General features: G+C 26.4%; 1 protein-coding gene across 4 annotated transcripts in view; it reads right to left on the minus strand.

Moving 5' to 3' along the window:
• The window catches only part of LOC129985229 (gamma-tubulin complex component 6-like), a 58334-nt gene extending 36131 nt beyond the window's left edge, over positions 1-22203 (minus strand). The window contains exons 1-7 of one of the 4 annotated variants that reach the window (XM_056095172.1): positions 21737-22199; positions 18555-18765; positions 13447-13572; positions 7998-8065; positions 5708-5877; positions 3557-3605; positions 1157-1359 (exon numbers count right to left, since the gene is read on the minus strand). In XM_056095172.1, coding sequence (XP_055951147.1) covers positions 1157-1359; positions 3557-3605; positions 5708-5877; positions 7998-8065; positions 13447-13572; positions 18555-18765; positions 21737-22021 — 1112 coding nt within the window. In that variant the 5' untranslated portion in view covers positions 22022-22199. Of the gene's footprint in view, positions 1-1156; positions 1360-3556; positions 3606-5707; positions 5878-7997; positions 8066-13446; positions 13573-18554; positions 18766-21415; positions 21501-21527; positions 21602-21736 lie in introns of those variants that run through there. The other 3 variants (XM_056095175.1, XM_056095174.1, XM_056095173.1) reach the window with 3 other exon arrangements.
• Between the last annotated feature and the right edge of the window lie 625 nt (positions 22204-22828).

Below are 22828 nucleotides of genomic sequence, written 5' to 3' on the forward strand. Positions count from 1 at the left end.
CTTTCATTTGCCTCTTGAATTTGGCTTCTTTTATAGTTTTGATAATATTTAACAGCATGGCTGAGATTCATGTTTAAGTATATTTTGATTATTATCAATGGTTAAATTAATATTTTTAGCAGGAAAGTCTGTCCATCCTAATGCCAGAAAGACACAGTTAACAGATATCAAACAGCTTCAGAAAATGAAGAAAAATATATAGATAGTTCTTATGAAAAACAGTTTTTTTTAATCAAAACTTCATAATTAAGTAATAAAATTAAAAAGTCAAAATGAAAATCACATTTATTTATGTTTTGAAAGAGAAATCATATGATCACACTTGTAGTGTTACCAAATCCTATAGCTAAATAACATGTTTTTTAGAAGCCACATAAGGGAAATATTTATATAGATTAGACTTGATTTCATTAGAAAGGTTCATTTAACACAATAAATAGAACAGATATAAAGTTATTAAAATATCATGGCTTTAATTCTCTATAAAATACTTAAAGTCATACTCCTATTAAAACTATAATTCTCTATTATATACTTAAAGTTTTTAAATACTTTGTTGAAGAAATCATGAACATCAAACTATGCAACAGAGATTTAATAGAAATTAAATGCAAACAACATTCCCAAAGAACCAGCTGGTTGCCAAAGGTGGTTGGTATTAAATATAATTTTTGCAATGCAGTATTTTGATTAGTAGCAATGAAAATACTGATGAGATTTATTTTGCTTTCACTTACAATAAAATTACCTTTGAACAGTTTAAGGAATTCTAATGAAATATTACTTAGTTTTTATCATACGAGTTGCAACAGAGTGCAAATATTACTATTCTAAATATCTTGAAAATATATTGGTGCACCTGTTTGGAATGATAAATATTGTGCACTTAGATTCACCTTTTAATAATGTTAATTTATTCTAAAGCAGATCAAAATTAAAATAAAGGAACTTAAAAATTTAATTATTAATTCAATTAAAATGAGCAGTAATGCAAAAATTTATAATTACTTGTGAATGAAGCCTAAAAAAAAGAGGCATAAAAACAATCTTCTTTGAGTATCTGCATCACAAAATTAGACTTGGTAATTATTAATGGATATAACAAAAAAATAATTATCAATCACTTTCAAATATAAAAGTGGTTTTTTTTTAATACCTCATTCTACCTTCCCAGCTGAAAGTATTTGAGTGAATATTCTGCAATCCTTCTATATTATCCAGAATATCATCAGAATCTTTACTGGAAAAAGCACATGTTGACAACCAATCTGTAATATTTGATCGATCCTTTTGTTTTTCAGACAGTCTATTGATACCTGTTGAATTGTTCCACAATTTTTCATCCGTTTTCGTGCTAATCTAAAATAGCAAATGCACAAAGCTTCAAGACTAATATAAATAAAATGCATGTAAACTCTTGATAATTCAATACATAATATTGTAATAACATGATGTTATTAAAATGCATAGTTTAATTATTTCATAAAATATCTAGTTTCACAAAATAATGAGAAAGTGAGCCAGAATGCCTTTTACTACATTTTCTCTGAAATGGAAAATCTCAATGCACTCCCCTTCCTTCTATCAGATAGAGTGAGTATGTGCAATCACATTACAAATAAATTTGAATACATTACAAATAAATAAATTAACAATTTCATCACTAATTAATTCAATAACTTACATTGAAATAATTTGTTATGATCAATATTAACCAATGATAGACTGTATAGTAAAAAGTATTTACTAGAGCAAACAATCATATGATTTCCCACATTATACTTATTAAAGACTGAATGCATTTACGGTGGTTCAGATTCTAAACCACATAATAAAGAAAGCATATTTTTAAGCTTTAAAAATATGTTTTCTTCACTAAGTGGTTTAAAAACTTAATCATCAAGCATTAAAAATTTTGATATAATTGATTCAAAAAAATAAATCTTGCTTGAAAGAGTTAATCTATGAAATAATTAGTTAACGAAACAAAGAAAAAATGTGCTTAATCTGCTTGTTTGTTTTGTTTTCATGAAATAGCTAAGTAATTTATCAATGACACTTTATATTTTAATGTTACCCAAAGAAGGAATTTCAAATTTTTGATCTTAAGATTTGCAAAATGTTTCCTAAATGAACTCGTACATGAAATACTGTTTGCCCATATTCCTGAATTAAACATTAATAAAAAAACTTTTCATTTCATTCATTTTCCTGTGACAAGATTTGGCATCTTATGATCACTGCTCCTCTACAGCAATCTAAATAAGGAATTTTAAATAGAAATAACTCTTAGCTCGATGTCACTAAAAAATAGAAAAACTCAACATAGAAATACTCAAACATTCAATTATGAACAAAGAAATAGGCATAACCAAATGGTTTTACCGTGTTAAAGATAGTGCAATTCTTAAAAGCGAAATCGCAATTATTTTGTAGAGGTACCACAATTCAGTTGAAATGATTTAATGAATACCCAAATGATAAATCCATATATTTTATGTACTATATGCAAGTGAAATCTGATGAATGATTCCAAAGATATAAATTAACAAATTCCACAATTTATTTATCAGATAATGGTGACTAGATGATTATTTAAAATAATTTCCTGAAGAGAAATTGTTTTAAATCACTTCAGTTCAACTTTTTAAATGCCACCATGTTTACCGACGCATTTTCACATGGTATCTGTAACTCTTCTGTTCTTATCTGACTGCAATTTTTTTGCAATTCAAATAAAACAGAAGTGATGCAACCGAATTATTTTTTGTTTTTTTTTCCTCATAAAACTAAATCAGAATTGTCTGATTTTGAAGAACATTTGTAGAATGTTCTGAGCTGAAATTGAATTACATCCATTCAAAATAACATAGAAGCAAACATCAGCAAATATGATCGATTTATAGATCACTGTAAAAAGTTTGGATTCTACATACACAGAAAATGACCATGGACCAAATGTGTTTCTTCTTGTCATAAGAAGAATAAGAAAAATCAAAAGATGAACCGTAAACTAATCTATAAATCTGTCTTAATAGATACTATGAAAAAATGTGTAGTTATAATTGCGAAAAATAGAAAGAGGGAATCATGACAGAAAATCTTGGTCAAGCCTACTATCTTCTGTACCAACAGACATTCTACACTACCATTATGAACCACAAATTCTTAACTATATCAGTTTATAAATTTCTCCAATGTTGATATCCACTGATTTTGTGAGACTACCACAACTAATTGCCCTTTGCATTCCATGAGTAAAGGATTGAAGTTCTACTGACTTAAATCATATGGCAATATAAGCAAAATTAGTATTCCATTCATAAATAATATTACTTCTGGACTTTTGCAGAAGAGATATTTTTTTTTTTTTTAATGAATGAAAGGAAATGACACAAACCCTAACATAGAGGTGGAGATATTACAATTAACAACACTTTAAGTATGTTTAGAAAAGAAAAACCAAGATCGAAATAATAAATATTTTAAGCTTTAATTAATATTTGTAAATTTCACAAAAATTGCACGAGCACTTTTAAGAAAATCATTCACTTACCTCACTAATTTTCAAATCTACTGCTGATAAACCTGCACCCAAAGAAGACCTAAATAAATCAGGAGAAAACCATTATATAATTTTATTGACAGCCTTTTAAATCTACAAAAAATTTCAATAATTTTAAATTAGTCTTGTAACAAAATATTTTCATACAAAACTTTAAAAAGATCAAAACCGTCCAAATGAACAATTATGATCACTTAATAAGTTTAAGAACAAAAAAAATTTTATTTGTGGTATATATCAAAATAAAATGTCCTATGCTTTAATTATTTGCATTTGGAAAATTAGAAAAATATTTCCTGAACAAATATAATATGAATGGTTCTTTAATCCAACATGCTTAAAAACTACACACAAATGAGGAAAAGTGAATTCATATAGCATTCAGAAGATTGCATAATATTTTCTGCTTATTTTCCAATAATTTAAGTTAAAATACAAGTCAATAAAAATATTGAGCTTAATTCCAAATTGTCTATATTTCTATTTATAAAATGTTATGATATTATTTTAAAAAAACAAGTATTAGCCATCAAACCTCAAAAATAAATTTTTATCAAATGATTCTCACAATTCGGCTCTATAATTTTCTAAAAGGTTTCTAAAAATAATTTTTATGCCATCTTAAAATGCAAAAGATTCAATAAAAATTAATTTCAATTCTATATGACTTTTTTTTTAGAGTCTAGCAAATCTTTTAAGACATTCAGAGATGTTCATTAAAAATACTGTAAATGAAAGTATAAAAGAAATTCAGAAATATTCTTTTAAGAAAAATTATTAAAATGAGGAAACACACTATGATCAGAGATTACTTCAAAACACATTTTTTGTTTATTTTAATAACATATATGTTTCATTTCTTTAACATCATTTAAATTTTTATATGCATTTGCAATTCATATTATCACCTAGAGCATTTGATTCAATAAAGTTTACCAGCAGTATGAAACATTTTGTAAAATTGTAAATTTTCTGCAATTTTTAAAACTACCACAATGAAAAATACAAAGCATAAGTAAATATAAAAGAATAGAATGCTGAAATATAATAAGCGCTGATATATGCATATTTGCTATAGTTAAAAGGAAGGATGCTGAATCAAATAGGCTCTAAATCTAACTCAAATAACAAAACATATGAAATCTGTAACCAAATCACTATCACCAATATATGCTTTGTTGCAGAACTGAATTGTCTAAAATTCCATTTTATCAAAAGAGAAACCAATTATCTACTTTTAGAAAAACTTATTTAAATAGTAATTCCTATATATGCATTATAGGAATTGTAGAAAACTCACTCCCTGCAGCTGGCTTGCATATCACGCTACTCCTTGCTAAAAGAAAACTCCAGAGCTCTCAAACACACATGTATATTGTACAAGGTATTTACAAAAGTGAACAATGTACAAGAAAGAGTATGAAATATATACAAATAAAAGTGAGTACACATAGTGCCATCTATTTCTTACACACTATAAAATTTATAATAGACATAGAAAGATAAAGAGATTCTTGCAATACTTGAAAGAAAAAAATCTTAATCCTATTTGAAGCAGTAAAAATTGAAAATGCATGCATAAAATTCAACTAAGAAATATATAAATTATTAAAGATCTAGATATTATTAGTTCATGACATTTCAGAAAAGAAAGTGCACTGGGCATGTAAAATCAGAATGGATAATAATAAAACCACTTTATTATCCATTCAAGAAACTTTTTTTTTTTTTTTGATAATACTTATGGGTAAGGAGTTAAAAATTTAGATGGTGTACTCAATTTAAGAATAAATAAAATTTAGTAAATTAGAAGAAATAAATAAAAATTTAATAAAAATACAATTTAACAATGTAATTCCCTAACTCAGTAAACAGTCTCAATTTCCATAAATTACAACTCGATACATTTTAAAATCAATACAAAATGTTCAACAATTTCTGAGAATATGGATTCATATGAAGTTCAGATCATGTGCAACAAAATTAAAAATATTTAAATGTTTCAAAATCTATTTCCTGAAGACATTCTGTTGATCTGACATCACTTATAGAGATATGTTGATGCAAATTATACATACAGTTACATATTTTATTTTCATTTATTTATTTCAAAAATCAATTACTCAATCCTAATATTCTTACCTAAGACGGGATAAGTCATTTTCAAACAGATTCCTTGAATTTTCAAAACAGCTTGATAAACAAAATTCATCAATATGTGTAACATCATTTGAACTCAATGTAGAGTGTAGTGTCTGTTCAGAGCAACATGAAAGCAACTTATTCTCAAACATGTTGCAAGTAAGCTGGCGCTGAAAAATAAAAATAGGAGGGTAAAAAAATAATTTAAAAAAATTAAAAACATGCAAGATACTTTCAATTAAAACATAAGATATATTTCAAAAGTATCAAAGTATTTCAAAACTACTTTTAGCAAAGAATTATATAAATGGACTATGGGAAAAAAATATTTTATTAAACTAAAGAAGATTTTCTTTGAAATGTGAAAACAATTAATAATCACAAAATAATGAATTATTAGACATTTTTTTTATGCAGTTCAAAAACTTCCAATCATTTATTCAGTTTTAGCAAACATTTGGTGCCAAATAATTTGCAAGGAAATTGAGGAAAGTTTACATATATATTGTTGTCACTATATAACAAAACTGGACTTATTAATCTATAGAGAAAATCACTGTTCATAAATAATGCCACTGTTATACTCAGTATCTCCTTACTTCTGTCAAACAACATTTTTTAAGGGGGGGGGGAAGACTGTCTGAAACATAAAAGCTTGAAAATCTTGTGACATTTTATTTGGCTGCTTTGATTACAACAGTATGTGAAGAAAGAGTTTTACATTATAAGTTTTATATTAAAAAAATACCAAATTAAGACTATAAAATGTATTATTTCTATTATTAACATTCTTCTTATTTTTTTCAAATACAAAGAAAAAAAATTGTAAGCATCAAAATGATTGTACTTGAGATTTTGATTAATCTTCAAGTTTTAAATTTAATTGAATTAAAAAAAATGCACTTTCCAAATTGTGTTGGTCAGTCTGTGAATGTAATAACTGAAAAATACTTTGAGCTAGATTGATGAAACTTAGTATGTGGTTTTTACAACAAATTTGTCGATTTCTACCAAATTTTGACCAACATACATAAACAGCAAGTCTGACAATCCAAATATGTTAACATGTTAATTACAAAAAGTGAAGAGCTAGATAGATGAATTTTGGAACACAGATATAAGAATTAAAGTGCAGATCACTTTATGAATCTGCAAATTTTGCACATGCAAATTTTGAACCAAATTTATCAAGGTTTTGATGGTGATAACTCAAGAATTTGTAACTCAAGGTCTGCTTGTACATTTTTTTTGTAAGTAAATTTTGTACTACATTTGTATGTAAATGCAATAACTCAAATGAATAGTAACTTAGATATATAAAATTTAGTATATAATTTTAACATTAAAATGTAGAATTACTGAGTGAGTTGATCATCTGTTGGTTTGTACTTTTATGTAAACTAAATAAATGTGATAACTAAATAAATGAAATTTGATATGTGATTTTGTTACTAAAATTATAGTTCCAAATTTTGGTTTTTAGTTGAAAAAAAGAGACTTGGCTTTCTTCATCAGAATACGAAGCCCAACAGACTTTGCAAGATTGAAAACAAAAATCTGAGCACTCATAGTGTTTATGACCTTGTTCTAGGCCCACAATTTTATTTATGTGTAGGTGGGAGGGGAAGATAATACCTTTATTAAGACAGTTTAAAGTTTCAGAGAGAAACTCGTGTAAATATTTCAAGAAATATAAAACTTACCGGCCATGAATAAGATATCATTGGATAGAATTTGTTTAATGATTTCAATAATAACATGTTCATAATAACATGTTCATATGATAAAAAATAACATGTAGGTCAACTTGATCTAACTTATGTGATTTTTAGCAGAAGCTAAAGGAAATATTTATTTCCTCCACATATTTATATAATAAGCAAAATTTTACAATCAAAATGGTGGTACAGACTTTTAGCTCATGTTTATGCTGTTTAAGATTAGAGTAATCATTGTGTCATTTTTTTCCCAAACGATATCTGGTTTAAAGAAATGTTCTTATATATGTATATATATAGATAGATAGATAGAGAGAGAGATAAAAAATATACAAAATATTTCTATTTATTTATTTGCATAGATTTGCGTTGTCATTTGTTACTTTCAACTAAAAAACAAAGATTACGTACAATGCAATATATTTTAATTCACAAAGCAAAGATATGAATAAAATACTACAAAACTTAAACATGAACATTATAATCAATTCTGATAACTTGGTTCTTTCCACAAAGCACTGAAATTTTCATTTCTTATCAAAATTTATTTACAGTATAATATTAAATGATACCATGAGTGATGGCGCTACTGAAGTTGGATCATCCACAGAATTAAGGAAAAGGATATTGTGAAGATCATCTGTGAAAAGGATAAGATTCAGTTAATGTTTGGCAGCATAAATTATATGTTAAGAAATACTTTTTATGTTTGATAGCAGAGTGGCCAGCATATCTGCTGTTTGAATTTCCCTGAGTTTTCCTTGACATTTCTAGATTTTCTTAAGACATTTCCCTGGCCTTTTTCAGATGTTTTTAATATTTTCAGAACAATGTCACTTTATTTTATTCTCTTTAATTATTGCACACTATGTTCTTAACTTTATTTGAAAAAATTGTTCTACTCTCTTAACTAAAATTAAAGTAAAATAAAATTTAGTTCTCAGAACAAAAAACATTTTCATTTGCTAAATGTTAGATAAGCTTCAATTATGTAAAGCCCTTTCCTTTTTTTAACATATATGTTAACCAACATTATTAGATACATGCCTATCTACAGCAATTTCTAGCCAACCAATCCTTTCTTAGAACTGTTTGTCAAATTTACTCACAAAAATGCAGTACAAAAATATATGCACATTAGTGCAGTACAAAAATATAAGCACATTAGTGGAATGCTTAAGAATGAAATGATTTGTTTCCTTCTAGTGGAGTCACTCCTATCCGTACCATTTACCAACATGCCAATCAGAACTGAACAATAATTTTACTAACAGAAAAAAAAATTCATTTACAAATACAAAATCAAATTTCTGCATCAAAATAAGAAAAATTCTTCAATGAAATCAAAATTGCATTGACTTTTAACACACCAATTATAGTAATAAAAATAAATAAATAAAAAATTGCTTGCACACTGGCTCAATATTTAAAATTTAAAATAGAGAAAAAAGTGGAAAATTGGTCCTTATCATTTTTTTCTTCTTTATTACATGAAAAGAAAAATGTTATTTTAAAGGCATAAATTTCAAAAAGATAATTTGAATGAATTTTGTAAATTTTTGTGATGAATAGTTTCATACACATCAAATCACATAAATAAAAAATGGTGCGCTTCTATTTTTAAAAAATTTTTGAAAAATTACAAGTGGCATATGCTTCTATAATGTATCAAACAAATTAATTTCTTGTGTTTAATATTATTTTAAAATAACAGAACATTTTGTTGGATATATGGGGAATTTTAAACCATCACAAAATTTTAAAAGTGTTAAAAAGGAAATATTAGCAATAACATCAATTTCATTCCATGGTATCCATTCATATGAAGAATTTAGTAATCTGTGTTCATGTTTAAAAGTAAACAAAAAAAAATATGTTTTACAGAAATAATAGTAATAACTTCCGATACTTCTTAAGTCAACAAAAAGATCTCGGAAAAGAGGGAGAAAAACAATTATTGTAAAAAATTTATTTGATAAAAGTAAAGCGTTTGAAATTATAATAAAGGGGTCAAATTTTGCAACAAATTTTAATATTAATCCCAAAATTCATACTTTTGCTCTTATAACATATGGTATGATCAATTTGATGTTCGAAAGAAGAAAAGGGAAAGGGTGGGTGATAGCTCCATATATGTCTTTTCAAATAAAAGAAACTCATTAAAGCTTAAAATCATAACAATAACAAGAATTGGACTTTAGTTAGGCTGCCTTTTCCCATAGTACGCAAAATAATTTTTGCTGATTATGTCGATAATTTGTTTTGAAATAAAGACAAACAAAAACTTTCGGCCAAAGTATTATATATTTATACATATATGCAATAAATTAGACAGTGGTTAATCATAGTTAGTTCTAAACTATCAGTAAATGTTTGATTTTCATAAGTTACCAATGATGCTTCATTCTACTTATGAAAAATTACCACCAAATTACCATGTCTGATAAAAATGACCAATTTATTAAAAAAATTCCAGTTTTATTATAAATTTCTCCGATTTTTTTTAATCTTCTGGAATTCCCTGATGATTCCAGGTTTTCCCAGTCAGCAAATCACTTTGTAAAAAATCAATGAAAAAAGCAAAATAATAAACAGATTTTTTTTAATCCAAGAAATACAAAGGATTGTTCTCTCAAAAATAAATTTTACAATATAACATATAATATAAATAAAGATACTGATAGATAGATAATTCCTTAATATTCAATCAGCATATTTGCAGGAATACCATTAAAAGAGTCAATTAATCAAAACTATATATTTAATTATTTGTTAATTTTATAAATAATTAGCACTTTCTAAGGGTGAACAGAATAAACAGTTAATTACTCTCAGGGTCTATACATTATAGATTCATGATATTCACTGAACAGAATTTGCATGTTTGAAGCCCATCTAGCATCAAGAAGCTCGAACTTTTCTCAAAGAGTGTATTGAAATCTAGTCTTTCCGAGAAAAGGAAACGATAGAGAGCATTACTTTCATCAGGAATAGGTATTTATATGGTGGTCCCATACATATTTATTCAAATTTCTATAATTTGTTCCTTTATCCAAAGATTCAACTGTTTCCTAAAATTCTTTAGTAAATGAAAAACCAATCACTAAAAATCAATTCTCTAAATCCACCAGATTAATTTTGATAGTATAACTTTTTTTCTTCTCAGTTATCATCCATAAGTAATTAAAATGCCATAAGAAATTATAAAATACATAAAATTTATATTTGCATTTTTTTAACTTTATTTCAAATTAAACATGGACTAAATTTAGATAAGAATTGATTTTCTATAAATTCTAATATCCTAAATTAAAAGAAAGAAATCTAAGAATCAAGCTGATATATTTTTAAAAAAAAGATGTAAAAATTAAATAATTTTAAAAAAATTATTATTGTTGAAAAACACATCACAAGATTCAAAAAAAGTAATCAAAAGTACATGAAATTTGATCAACTGAAAATTTTTTTACTGATAAAAAAATAGTTAATTCAATGAAATCAATTTATTAGACACATTTTTTTTAATATTAAAGATATATTTAATAAATTACCAAAAAATTTTGATAAGTTCCTGTAGTGATTGGATTTTGAAGCGTTAAGAAAATAAACGTTCATAGATGGCGCTAGGCAACTAGCGCGAGTGTAATTCAAAGAGTGAGGTCATTCGAATGTTGGCTCTTGGTGGAGAAGGAGTTACTGAGCAGAGTAACTCGAACGAATCTGAAATAAATCTGTTAAGTTTTCTATTTGCCTAATTTTTTTCAAAGCACTCACGAACCAGCCACGACAGTTCCTATCTATGATAATTTAAATTTTTAAAATTAGTCCATATCAGTTTTCAGATTTTACTATTTTATGTTGGCATATGTCAAGCCCTACTTTATTTGATTAATTGTGTTTCCTGAAACAAGCTCCTGACTTAGAATAATAAAAATGCAATGTTCGACTTTTAAAGAAGTAATTGTTTACTGTATTTTAAAGTAATTGTTAAGTAAAAGTTTATTGTCCATTGAATTCAAGAGAAATTAATAAATTGTGCATAATTTCAATTTCTGATTCCTTTTTTTCCCCTTAAATAGTTAACAAAGCATAAGTATCATCTTCTACAAAAAATTCAATTCTGCTAAAATTTCAAAGAAAGATAAATAATAAACCAGGGTCATTTTATGTAAATAATACAAAAAAGTAACCATCAATTCAAATTATAAGCAGAAACAAAAAGAAAAATTTGAGAAACAATAAATTTATGAAGTAATCATTTTATAATCACTTTAATCTTGTTCTCCCTTTTGAATAGTTTTTCTAGAAATGGCACATTATTTGCATTTCATGATTGTTTATTTTATATAAAGTACTAACTGCCTTGAATAACCAAATGATTCAACAGAATTAATGATTAAAAATTTCAATTAAATATTTTTTTTTTAATTCCGTCTTAATGACTTCCTCAACAAAATATTTTTAAACTTCTATTTTTCAAAGATATACAGCTCATCCTATTTTAGAAATTTCAACTGATTTGAACATTATGCAATTTTAATCTCTAATTTTCTATCTATGTCTTTATACATCCAATTATATTGCTAGGAAAGAGCAATAGCTTTTAAAAATGGGTACAGTTTTAAAATGTTTCACCATTGTTAGATTCCAAAGTTAAACCTAAATAGCAAATGCAACAAAATTTCTAATCTTTCATTAAAAGCAAATTTATATTAAAACTTATTCAACATAAAAAAAAGCTAGGATGAAATATTACTAGCAACAAATGAACAAGATTATAGTAGTGAAATATGTTATTGTAAAATACACTTAAAATATTTCTTAATTAATTTCTACCAAAAAAAATACATGGCAGAAGTTTGATGGTATTAAAATTATAATTTTTTTTTATTTTAAAATAATGTATAATTTTTTTTGTTCTAATATTTTTAGGTTAATGTGGAAAAATGCAAAAAAAATTTTTAATAATATTTTTTTGAAAAAAATTGCTCTGAAGTGTATTTCCACCCTCCAAAATATACACAAACCAAATTTGGTATTCTTAGTCAAATAATATAGCCAGTAGAATACCATCTTATACACATTTGTCTTTATTAGCAGTAGAAATTTAAGAATATTTTATAAGTGCAGCAAACATTTAGTATGAAAAATTACAAATATTCTGTTATTTTTGAAATTTCTGATAACCTTCTCCTTTGCTTTCTTATTCACCAGATAATTCCTCAATGCTATTGAATAAAAGATTAGTTAGGCAAAAAAGTTGGGAAAATAATACAATATAGATGATAACAAATGTTTAAGATTTTAATGTTATTTTAAACGTTCGCTCCCATTCACTTATTTTCTATCTTATTCTTTTCTTTTTTTTTTCTCTGTTAATGTCTCAACATTGTGAGAAAAACATATTTACAAGAGACGGACGCATGAACAAGTTAAGATAAAAATCATTTTCACAGAAAAGTATTTTAAAAACTTAAAGCTTAATAAGTATTTTTAAATAAGATCTATAATGCTTGGAAGGCTTCACTCTACAGGCAGCAAAACTATCAACACTAACTTTAAAAAGTGGCATTTACTAGGAAAGAGGGTTGTCAAACCTTCCTTAGTGTCCTAATTCCTTATGCTGTTCATTTAATTTTTGTATTAATTCACTTTAATTTTAAATAAAAAAATAAAGCAAGAAAAAGCAAAAGCAATGATATCAAAATTTTAAAAAAGCAAGCAACATGGTAATAAAATTTTTAATGTTTTCCATCAAACATTTTATGAAAATGAATGAATAATAAATGTGAAATATGAATGATATGAATAATAAAAAAAGCAGTGCATTCAGTGAAATAAATCTGGATTTAAAAAAAAAGGAAATAAGAGGCACTCAATAAAAGGCTGGTCATAATAAATGCACTTCTTCACTTAGATGCAGATTTGCTTTTAGTTAAAATGCTTGCTTTGATTTCAAGCTAAGAAAAAATATATTTGGAAATAACTGATATTTAAAAAATTAATGAAATCAGAACTTACCATTAGTAGGACAAGCATCTGTAGAAACATGTGCATCTAATGCACATTCTATCAAATCTTGCTGCAAAGAATTTTCCACCAAGCGATGAATTTTACCATAAATATCCTCTTCAGAAATTGTTATATCTATATAAATAAAAAAATTATTTAAATATAAACAAATGCCTAATATATAGGGGGGGGGGGATTCTTAGAGTATAAGCCAATGCAATTTTAGTATAATTATATAGCATATTCTAAGCAATATATAATTTTTTTAATAATAATTTTCTAAGCAAGTATTAATAAATGTTTCCTGTAGAATAAAAAATAAGTTTAATAAATTATTTTAGTATGGCAGTAAAAGCAGAAGCTTTAAAAAATAATTTAATAGCTAAGAAAATGATTCACTTGACAAAATTTGGATTTTAAGAAAGATTTTAAAATTTTAAAGCTATTTAAAAATTTAAATCAATATGATAATATCTTAAAGTGCCTAAGTTTCATTCATATTAATTAAGTTCAAAATTATTTTATTACTTTTCCTATTTACTTATATAAACTTTTCTCCAAAAGAAAATTTGTTTTAATGTGCAATCCATTGATGATAAACAAGTCTTTAGAAAAATATAATCAAATTTTCAATTACCTAGATTAAATTTTCAATTCTTTAGGAAAAGATATTAATTTAAAGAATACAAAAATATAAAATTTTGAATATAACTTTAAAAACTGTTTTAAATTTAAAAAAATATTTTTCAATATCTGATGTTGAACAATAATTCTAAAAGACATTTACAAAACAGATAAATAAATGTGAAGATCTTTTATATACACCTTCTATACAAAAAGAAAGGCTATAAATGTTTCTTGGATATACCATAATAATAAAAATTATATATATTATATATATATATATATATATATATATATATATATATATATATAATTTTTATTATTATGGTATATCCATAATAATAAAATATAATATAATGTTACGGTAATGGTATATCCATAATAATAAAATAATATATAATGTTACGTATATATATATATATATATATACGTAACATTTTGGTTTAAGTAGAATGCAGGTTCGAAGCATTGAAGAGACTTGGTATTTTTAATTCTCTTTAATATCCATGTCGGGAAAGCAATTTATTTACAAGCAGACGCAGTGTGGCACAAAAGCGAGGTAAGAAAGAAGCATTAAACAAATGATCACTAGTCTTATATAAAATAGGATTTCCGGCCACACGCCAATTCAATACACGTGGTGACCTTTGACACCTTTTCAAGGGCACCAAGGGGATCACTTTCATTTGATACGTAATACTGATGCTGCATTATTTTTACATAGGAATTAATTAAACCGAAAGTGAAATTGGATCACGAAATAAGAGAATATTTTAGAATGAAGTTACGATGGGCAAAATTAAGATAAAGTTTTGGAAATTAATTTGGATTAAATTAAGAGTTTAAAATACCATTACAATCCCCCCCCCCACGCACACCATGGAAGTGCATCATGGTCCTCGACACACAGCCATACCTTACAGTGGTGTCTGAGTAAGTTTAATTAAAAGTATAAAGAAAGTGACACCTCAGTTTCCCTTACTTTTACAAATATTAATCAGAAACCCCATTCATCATTTTATATCAGAAGCATTAAAAGACCAAGAATTGTATTGATGAAAATATTATATAAACTTAATAATCAAAACTCATAACAAAATATTAAAATTTAAATGATATAGAGCACAAAGTTATTTTGATCATTTTTCTGTAAAAACTCAATTAATGAACTTAATTTAATGAAGACAATCTATGGTATATTATTTGCCTATATAATTCTGAAATGCTAGGAAGTCTGACTCAACAGGATAACTAAATTAGAAATTAAATATAAAATCAATATTGTTTTGATTTTACCCAAATAAAATAAAAATACAATTTATGATTTTAAGTAAGGTATTTTAGCTGTAAATAAAAACACAAGATACAAAATTTCAGGTAAAAAAATTGGATATGAAAATAGTACTTGTAAAATTGAAATATTTCATATTAAACACTTGGAACTGAAACCATAAATATAAGATTCAAAAATATCTAATGAAAATCTTTGAAATGAAAATAATACTTGTGAAACTGAATGGTTTCATATAATGTAAGATTCATGTATTTCAAATAAATCTTTTGGAATTGATAATAACAATAATTGTAAAATTCAACAATATCAAATGAAAAACTTGGAACCAAAAGAAATAAATGCAAAATTCAAAGATTTCAAACAAAACACTTGTGAATAAATGTAACAAAGGCAAGACTCAAAATACTCTTATAGTATTTGGGGGGGGGGAATATGTAATATAAGAAATTGTTGAATAATTGAAGGCAAAAAACATTTGTATTTTGTAAAAACAAGTATTTGGACACAGTGATATTAGAGGGCAGCTTAATAACTGTCAGGGGTGTAACAATTTCCCCTGAGGTATTTATAAGATTTAATACCTCAGGTACATGATAATTAATCTAATTATCATGTACCAATAATTATTAAGTATATAAGAATCTTGGTATGTTACTTTTTTTGTTCACAAGGTCTGCATGCATAATTTTTAAATAATAGATTAGAAAAAATTTAAAACACAATATTTTAAACTAAAACTCATGATATTTTGAATAATAATATAAAACGATAATTTGCAATTATATTAAAATAGAAAATTACAATTCTAAATCAAATCAAAAGTTCTGAATACAAATCTTGAATTTCATCCATTGAGTCAGTTGATGGAGGCTTTTTTTTTAACACTAATAACTTTTTGATGAATCATGGCACAGGTTGGAACTTCTTGAAAATAAGCAGCACAAAAAAAAGAGGAAATTTTGAGCAGATTAACTGGAACTTCTCTATGATGACAAGGAGCACAAAAACGCAAGGGTATTGAGCCGGAGTGTTGGATGAGGTCACAGATTAATGCGGCAGGAGTAACAATGATATTGTGGTAACAAAAACAGAAGCCTCGTCATTCGTAGAATTTCAGCAACGTGGTTGCTTCTGAAGACGCTATGCCACGGGAGGTACAGCCATGTCAGCATGGAACCATCTTCAGAGTAACAGCAAATGAAGGAGCCATACCGTAACATCGAATTGCCTCTCATTCCGGAGATTTAACTTTTTACAATCATTTGAACATTTTTTTTCACAGGAAATTATCCTTGTCGACTAAATAATATGTAACATATTTTGGCTTAAGTAGAATGCAGGTTCGAAGCAGTGAAGAGATTTGGTATTTTTAATTCTCTTTAATATCCATCTCGAGAAAGCAATTAATTTACAAACAGACGCAGCATGGCACAAAAGCGAAGTAAGAAAGAAGCGCAAAACAAATTATCACTAGTCTTATATAACATAGGATTTCCAGCAACGCGCCAATTCAATACACGTGGTGACCTTTGACACCTTTTCAAGGGCACCGAAGGGATCACTTTTGTTTGATACGTAGTACTGATGGTGCATTATTTTTACACAGGAATTAATTAAACTGAAAGTGGAATTGAATCACGAAATAAGAGAATATTCTAGAATGAAACGATAGGTTAAATTAAGGTAAAGTTTTGGAAATTAATTTGGATTAAATTAAGAGTTTAAAATATCATTACATATATATATATATATGCTTAGTTATTAAAATTAAATGATAGTTGGTTTATATTTTAATAAGTATAATTATTTCAAATATTTTTTAAAGGAATGGAAACAATTTAATTATAAAACAAAAAGTAAGATAAAATGACTAAAGAATTAACACAATGGGCATGAAAATAAAGTGAATAAAATTGCCAATATCCCAAATGAAATATTTACATTTGTAATATTGAACTGTAGAAACAATGAGGAATGAAACCAATTGAAACTTACATATTAAAAGTAAGGAATTAGTTTCATATTCACTTCAATGCATTTTTGCAATATATGCAAATGTACTTATGCTAATAACAGCAATTGTGTATAAGAGATATGAGGATACAATTATTTAACAGTGATATATTCATATGAATTTCCATATGAATATATCACTGTTAAATAATTGTATAGTGCATATTAAAGAGATCTAATGTCAAATATATCAAGATATCTAAATCTTTATATCATGTTTTTTTGAAATCTTTATTCATGTTTTTTTAATGAAATAATACAATATCATAATTAATTATAATATCATAGAATAATATAATAACAATTAGAAAATGAAAAATAAAATTATCATTTATGAATGAATTAAAGAAAGTTTATTTGAAAATAGCTTTTCGGCAAAGCCAAATGTAATATTTTAAATAAAGAGATTTTAACATACATTTCATTAATTTGTCTTGTTTCATGTGCGTAGGGATGGAATTCTATGATCAAATTTTCAATTGCTTTTTGGCATTTAGGTGAATTATGAAATAAAGAAAAAAAGGTAGAACATAATTAAAGTACTCTTCAGTGTATTAAAAAGCGTAATTTTAAAAACTTCATTAAATTTATTTTTGTTTATATATTCTGAGAAATTTAAAAGAAAAAGATCCTGTCAATTTTCAGTGACCATATTTGGGATTCTGATATACAATTTAAATAGACTTGCATTATATGATTTCATCTACTTCTTAAAGTCCCAGACAATGAAATAATCAGATGAAAATAAATATATTTTTGATGTAGTTTCCAATCATCATTTTGTGTGAGTATCCTCATTTAGAATAAAAAAACTTATATCTGGCAAATATTAATATTCATTGGTGAAGATAGCATTTACGACAACATTTGACACTCACCAAATGACAGTATCAACATTTAATTTTGGTCAACTGAACATAATAAATATATAATTTTCTTGCCTATTTATAAAAATAAGTACAACACATTTTATTGCTGCGATTTTTTATTTATGAAAATGAAAAAAGAAATATTCTATTAAAAAACAACAAAAAGAATAAGACGAAATTAAAACTAAGCAATAAGACAAAAAAAAAAAAGCAGCAAAGCAGAAAGAAATGCACATTTAAATTTATTAATTTTAAGAAGAAAATTAAAGATATTATATTCGATTTTATTACAATAAGATTAAGGAAATAATACTCACCACTAGATTTGTGATACATAAAATTCAAAGCAATATCTCTAATCCACTGAGAAATAACATAGCTCCTTTTAATTACTTCCAGATAAACTTTTGTTTTATTGATTTCTTTTTGGTCAAGGCATTCATCCAATTTTGCAATGTACTGATCAATTAATAGATGCAACTCTTTGTGCACAGCTATGTTCTCATCCATAATTAAGGTTTCAATACTCTAAAATAAAAAATATATCAATTTTATCCTTGAATAATGCGATAACTAGAAATTTAACTATTTTTATAAATAAGTCCAGAAAATGTAATACTATAAAGTCATCTTTGTTATTGCAAACATATTTAATCACATAAACTAAATCAGCATGCAGCAGACTATCAACAATCAAGCTTCTGTACTTTCTAGCCTCTATATGAACAATCTACTTTAATTTTTCCTCAGCCCAATAAAGAAAAATTTTTAAAAATTTTATAAAAATATGAAACATTTTTTAATAAAAATAATGTACTTTGCCAGACTGCAAAAGAACACCTGCTACAATCCTCTTACTACTATGCAAATACCACAAATCAAGATATGGAAAATATAGATTTCTCATCTAGATTCAATGAACAGTAAAATAATCTTAAACATTTTTATAAGAGTTAAGACAGCATTTTGCAAATATATTTCATTTATTTTAAACTATATCTTTATATTTCTTGCAGTTATATATCAGAAATTTATCTTAAAATGTTACAACTTTTTTTTTCTTTGAGTTTTTAAGTAATAATTTTTTTTTTTTTTAAATATACAATTTACTACATAATATTTATATAATGCTGTAACAACAGTATTAGAAAACATGGTGAAAAAAGTAGGTTTTAATAAATGTGTTCAATTGTATAAGAAGATTTTAAGCTGAGCATTTATAGAATTCTAGTATTTTTCTTATCTGGCCTGTGCTTTTACCACACTAGGTCAAATAGTTCAAAATCTGTTGTAATTTCCCTTCCTTTTGAATTTAGAACTTTCGCAAATATTGTACATTAACAATAATGAGCACACCTTATCTGTGATATATTTAAATCACCCTGCAACTTAGTTCCATTGCTTATATGATTTCTAGACTGAACAACTAATGAGAAAAAATTAAGAAAGCAACATCAACAGCATTTGGCAAGAGCAGAAAATTATTTTCCAGTCATCTGAAAAGAACAAAGTATTTGTTTCTCCACCAACATCTTTATTTTTGAGGGTAACTTAACAATTCCTTTCACTTGAAGTCTAAAAATTAAATATAGTAGAAAAATTATCAATTTGAAAGTTATTTGAGATAAAAGGAAATTGAAGGCATAGCCTGTATTTCAATTTATATTGTTTACAATAATAAATTACAACTTTTATCTGTCCCTATTTATTCATTTTAATATTATAAACAATCATTATTGTATGGAGTAGAAAACTTAAGCATTAGATAAATATTTTAATAAAACAAAACTATGCTACAAAAAGTAAACTATTTTTTGAAATAACCATCACTAGATTCTCATTTAAGAAGTTTGTGTTCTTATTACCACAAGAGCCATATTTGGCTACACTGTGCAATGCAAATGAGTAATCATAGAGTAGACAATTTTAAAAAAATTATTAAAACATAAAAGCAAAGGCATTAAGATAAAATACATAAAATGTGATTACACATATAATAAATGAAAATTCTTTTCTTTTCTTTTAAGTTTCAGAAAAATGTAACAATTAAAAAAGACAAAACAATGCAATATAAATTTTTTTAACAAAAACAGGAACATTTATGCAAAGAGAGGTTAAAAAGGGCAAAATGCAAATATAAAAGCATATAGTTTTTTTTAAAAATTAAAAATGTTTGGGTGTTTTTTGTTTATTGTCTTGTAAAATTAAAGATGAAGCAAGATAAAAACTCTAATAATGATTGAAAAAAAGACATTCAATTGAAATACAAGGAACAATAAAATCAAGGTAATACATTTTTCATGTAGGAACATTTTTGCCAAATATGAGATGTTTGTGTGTGAAACAAATATGTTCTACATGGCAATGAGCCAATTTGACATCCAACTCAAACATAGGAAAAACAGATTACAAACCAATAACTGGTCTGAAAGGATTAAGAAAAGTTATTGCAAAAATATTGATAGTATTCAATAATTATTAAATCTATGAACAAATATAAGATTTATTAAATCTGCTAAATTAATTTTTATTTTATTATTTTTTCAACTTTCCAATTAATTTGAAAACACTAGTTAGCTACTTTTATATGAAAGATATAAATAATTTGTTACTTTTTTATATAGTCTGTTTTGATTTTTTATGAATACTAATTTCATACATTTCTATTAGATATTAAATTATAATATATACGAATTCAACAAAATAAATATTGGCAAATGAAGACATTACTTATATTTACATATATTAAAAAACGATGAAAAATTTTAAAACATGAAAAATCTTTCAATTAAATAAAATATAACAAGTTACAAGAAAATAAAAGACAGTAAATTGTGAGCTATGAATGCAAATAATTTGTCTTTTTTCAATTAAAATAAACAGTAAATAATAGATTTTGAAAGTCATCCCTATATTTTCAATAATATATTAATAAGATGGATAATTTCATTTTTGACGAATATACGGAGTTAATTTAAGCATACTTTTATGTTTATTAGTATTTATGTTGTTTTACAGCTCGAGTTTCTGATAAGTTAATTTTATAAATAAAGCAAGATTGTTTTTTTTAACTGACAAGAAGATTGTGAAAACATGAATTTATACTAAATTAGTCTGTTTGCAAAATGAAAAAAAAGAATTGAGTTAAAAAAAATGTTGGTTAATAATTAATTCTTACAAAAAATTTGCAAGGTTATGAATAAATGTCAAAAACAGACATTTGTGACAATTGTTTCTAATAGCGATATAAAATTAGTTCTCGCGCCAAATGTGTAAAAATGTAAACAAACCTATCGCTTTGCTTGTAACTAAGAGCCGCCTTGACTCTGACCAATCATCAGAGTAATAATGGCGTATATTCGTTCCAGATTGAATTGCACAAAAAAAAAAAAAAAAAAAAAAAAAAAAAAAAAAAAGTAAATTAGGTCTTAGAACCGTGTAATATGTGCACGAAAAAAAAAGAAAGAAAGAAATATCCTTGGTATTGTGATACTGGTACCTTGGTGGATGAGGTACTTGGAAGACATAAGGAACGCATTTTGTTGTTCGGAGCGGATGGCAATGGACTGCTAGCACAAAGAATGTACCAAGAGCAAAATTCGAGGAGGCCTGTCCGCATCTGTGTTATACTACCTTTGCAAACAAAACATCGATCGACGACTGAAGGTGACAGGTTAGGTTGTTTCTTCGAAACAACGAGGCCAAATGCTGGACAAGAACGTAATGTACGCATAATACAGAAAACAGTTTTCCAGCGCTTTGCTGATACCCCATCGCCTAGCATGAAGCAGTATGTGATGCGCGGGGATAGAACCTGAGACCTTGCGGTTAGCAGTCCAGTAACTAAAACATTTTACCAAAACGATCGTTTGGGTAGATGAGTTATTAACTGGCTTATATGCTATTCACCACAGTGCTCTCCCTTCCAGTGAGTCAGAGGTGAGACGAACGATATGTCTGTTGAGTGGTGATGTATGGAGTTATTAGAAGCTGTTGTTTTAATGGGCCTACCGAGTTGATTAGCACCAAGCTTTATGGCGAGCGTGTGTGGGTGTTGATGCGCCAAGTGAGTCTGATGGCTTTGGGTTGCTGCGTCACGTGAGTCTGAAGACTTTGATTGCAGGTAGATGGCGCCCCAACAGCTGTATGAAGGTTAAAGGTTTACTGTCCGAGCTCACCAATGAAACGGTATGTGATGCGCGGGGATAGAACCTGTGACCTTTTGGTTAGCAGTCCAGCAACTAAACCATTTTACCAAAACAGCTGTTCGGGTAGAAGAGCTGTTACTGGCTTATATGTTATTCACCACAGTACTCTCTCTCACTGTGGTGAATAGTATATAAACCAGTTAACAACTCTTCTACCCGCACGATCGTTTTGGTAAAATGGTTTAGTTACTCGACTGCTAACCAAAGGTCCAAAGTTCTATCCTACGTTCCACACATATCACTTCAAGCACACGATCAGTTGTAGCTGAATTGGGTATTCAGCTACAACTGATCGTGTGCTTGAAGACTTTTGACTTTTTGACGTGCATGACTTTCTACACGAAACGGTGTGGAAAGTCATGCGTACTCAAAACATGCACCCT

The sequence above is a fragment of the Argiope bruennichi genome, chromosome 9 (genome assembly GCF_947563725.1).
Source record: "Argiope bruennichi chromosome 9, qqArgBrue1.1, whole genome shotgun sequence".
Taxonomy (NCBI): Eukaryota; Metazoa; Arthropoda; class Arachnida; order Araneae; family Araneidae; genus Argiope; species Argiope bruennichi.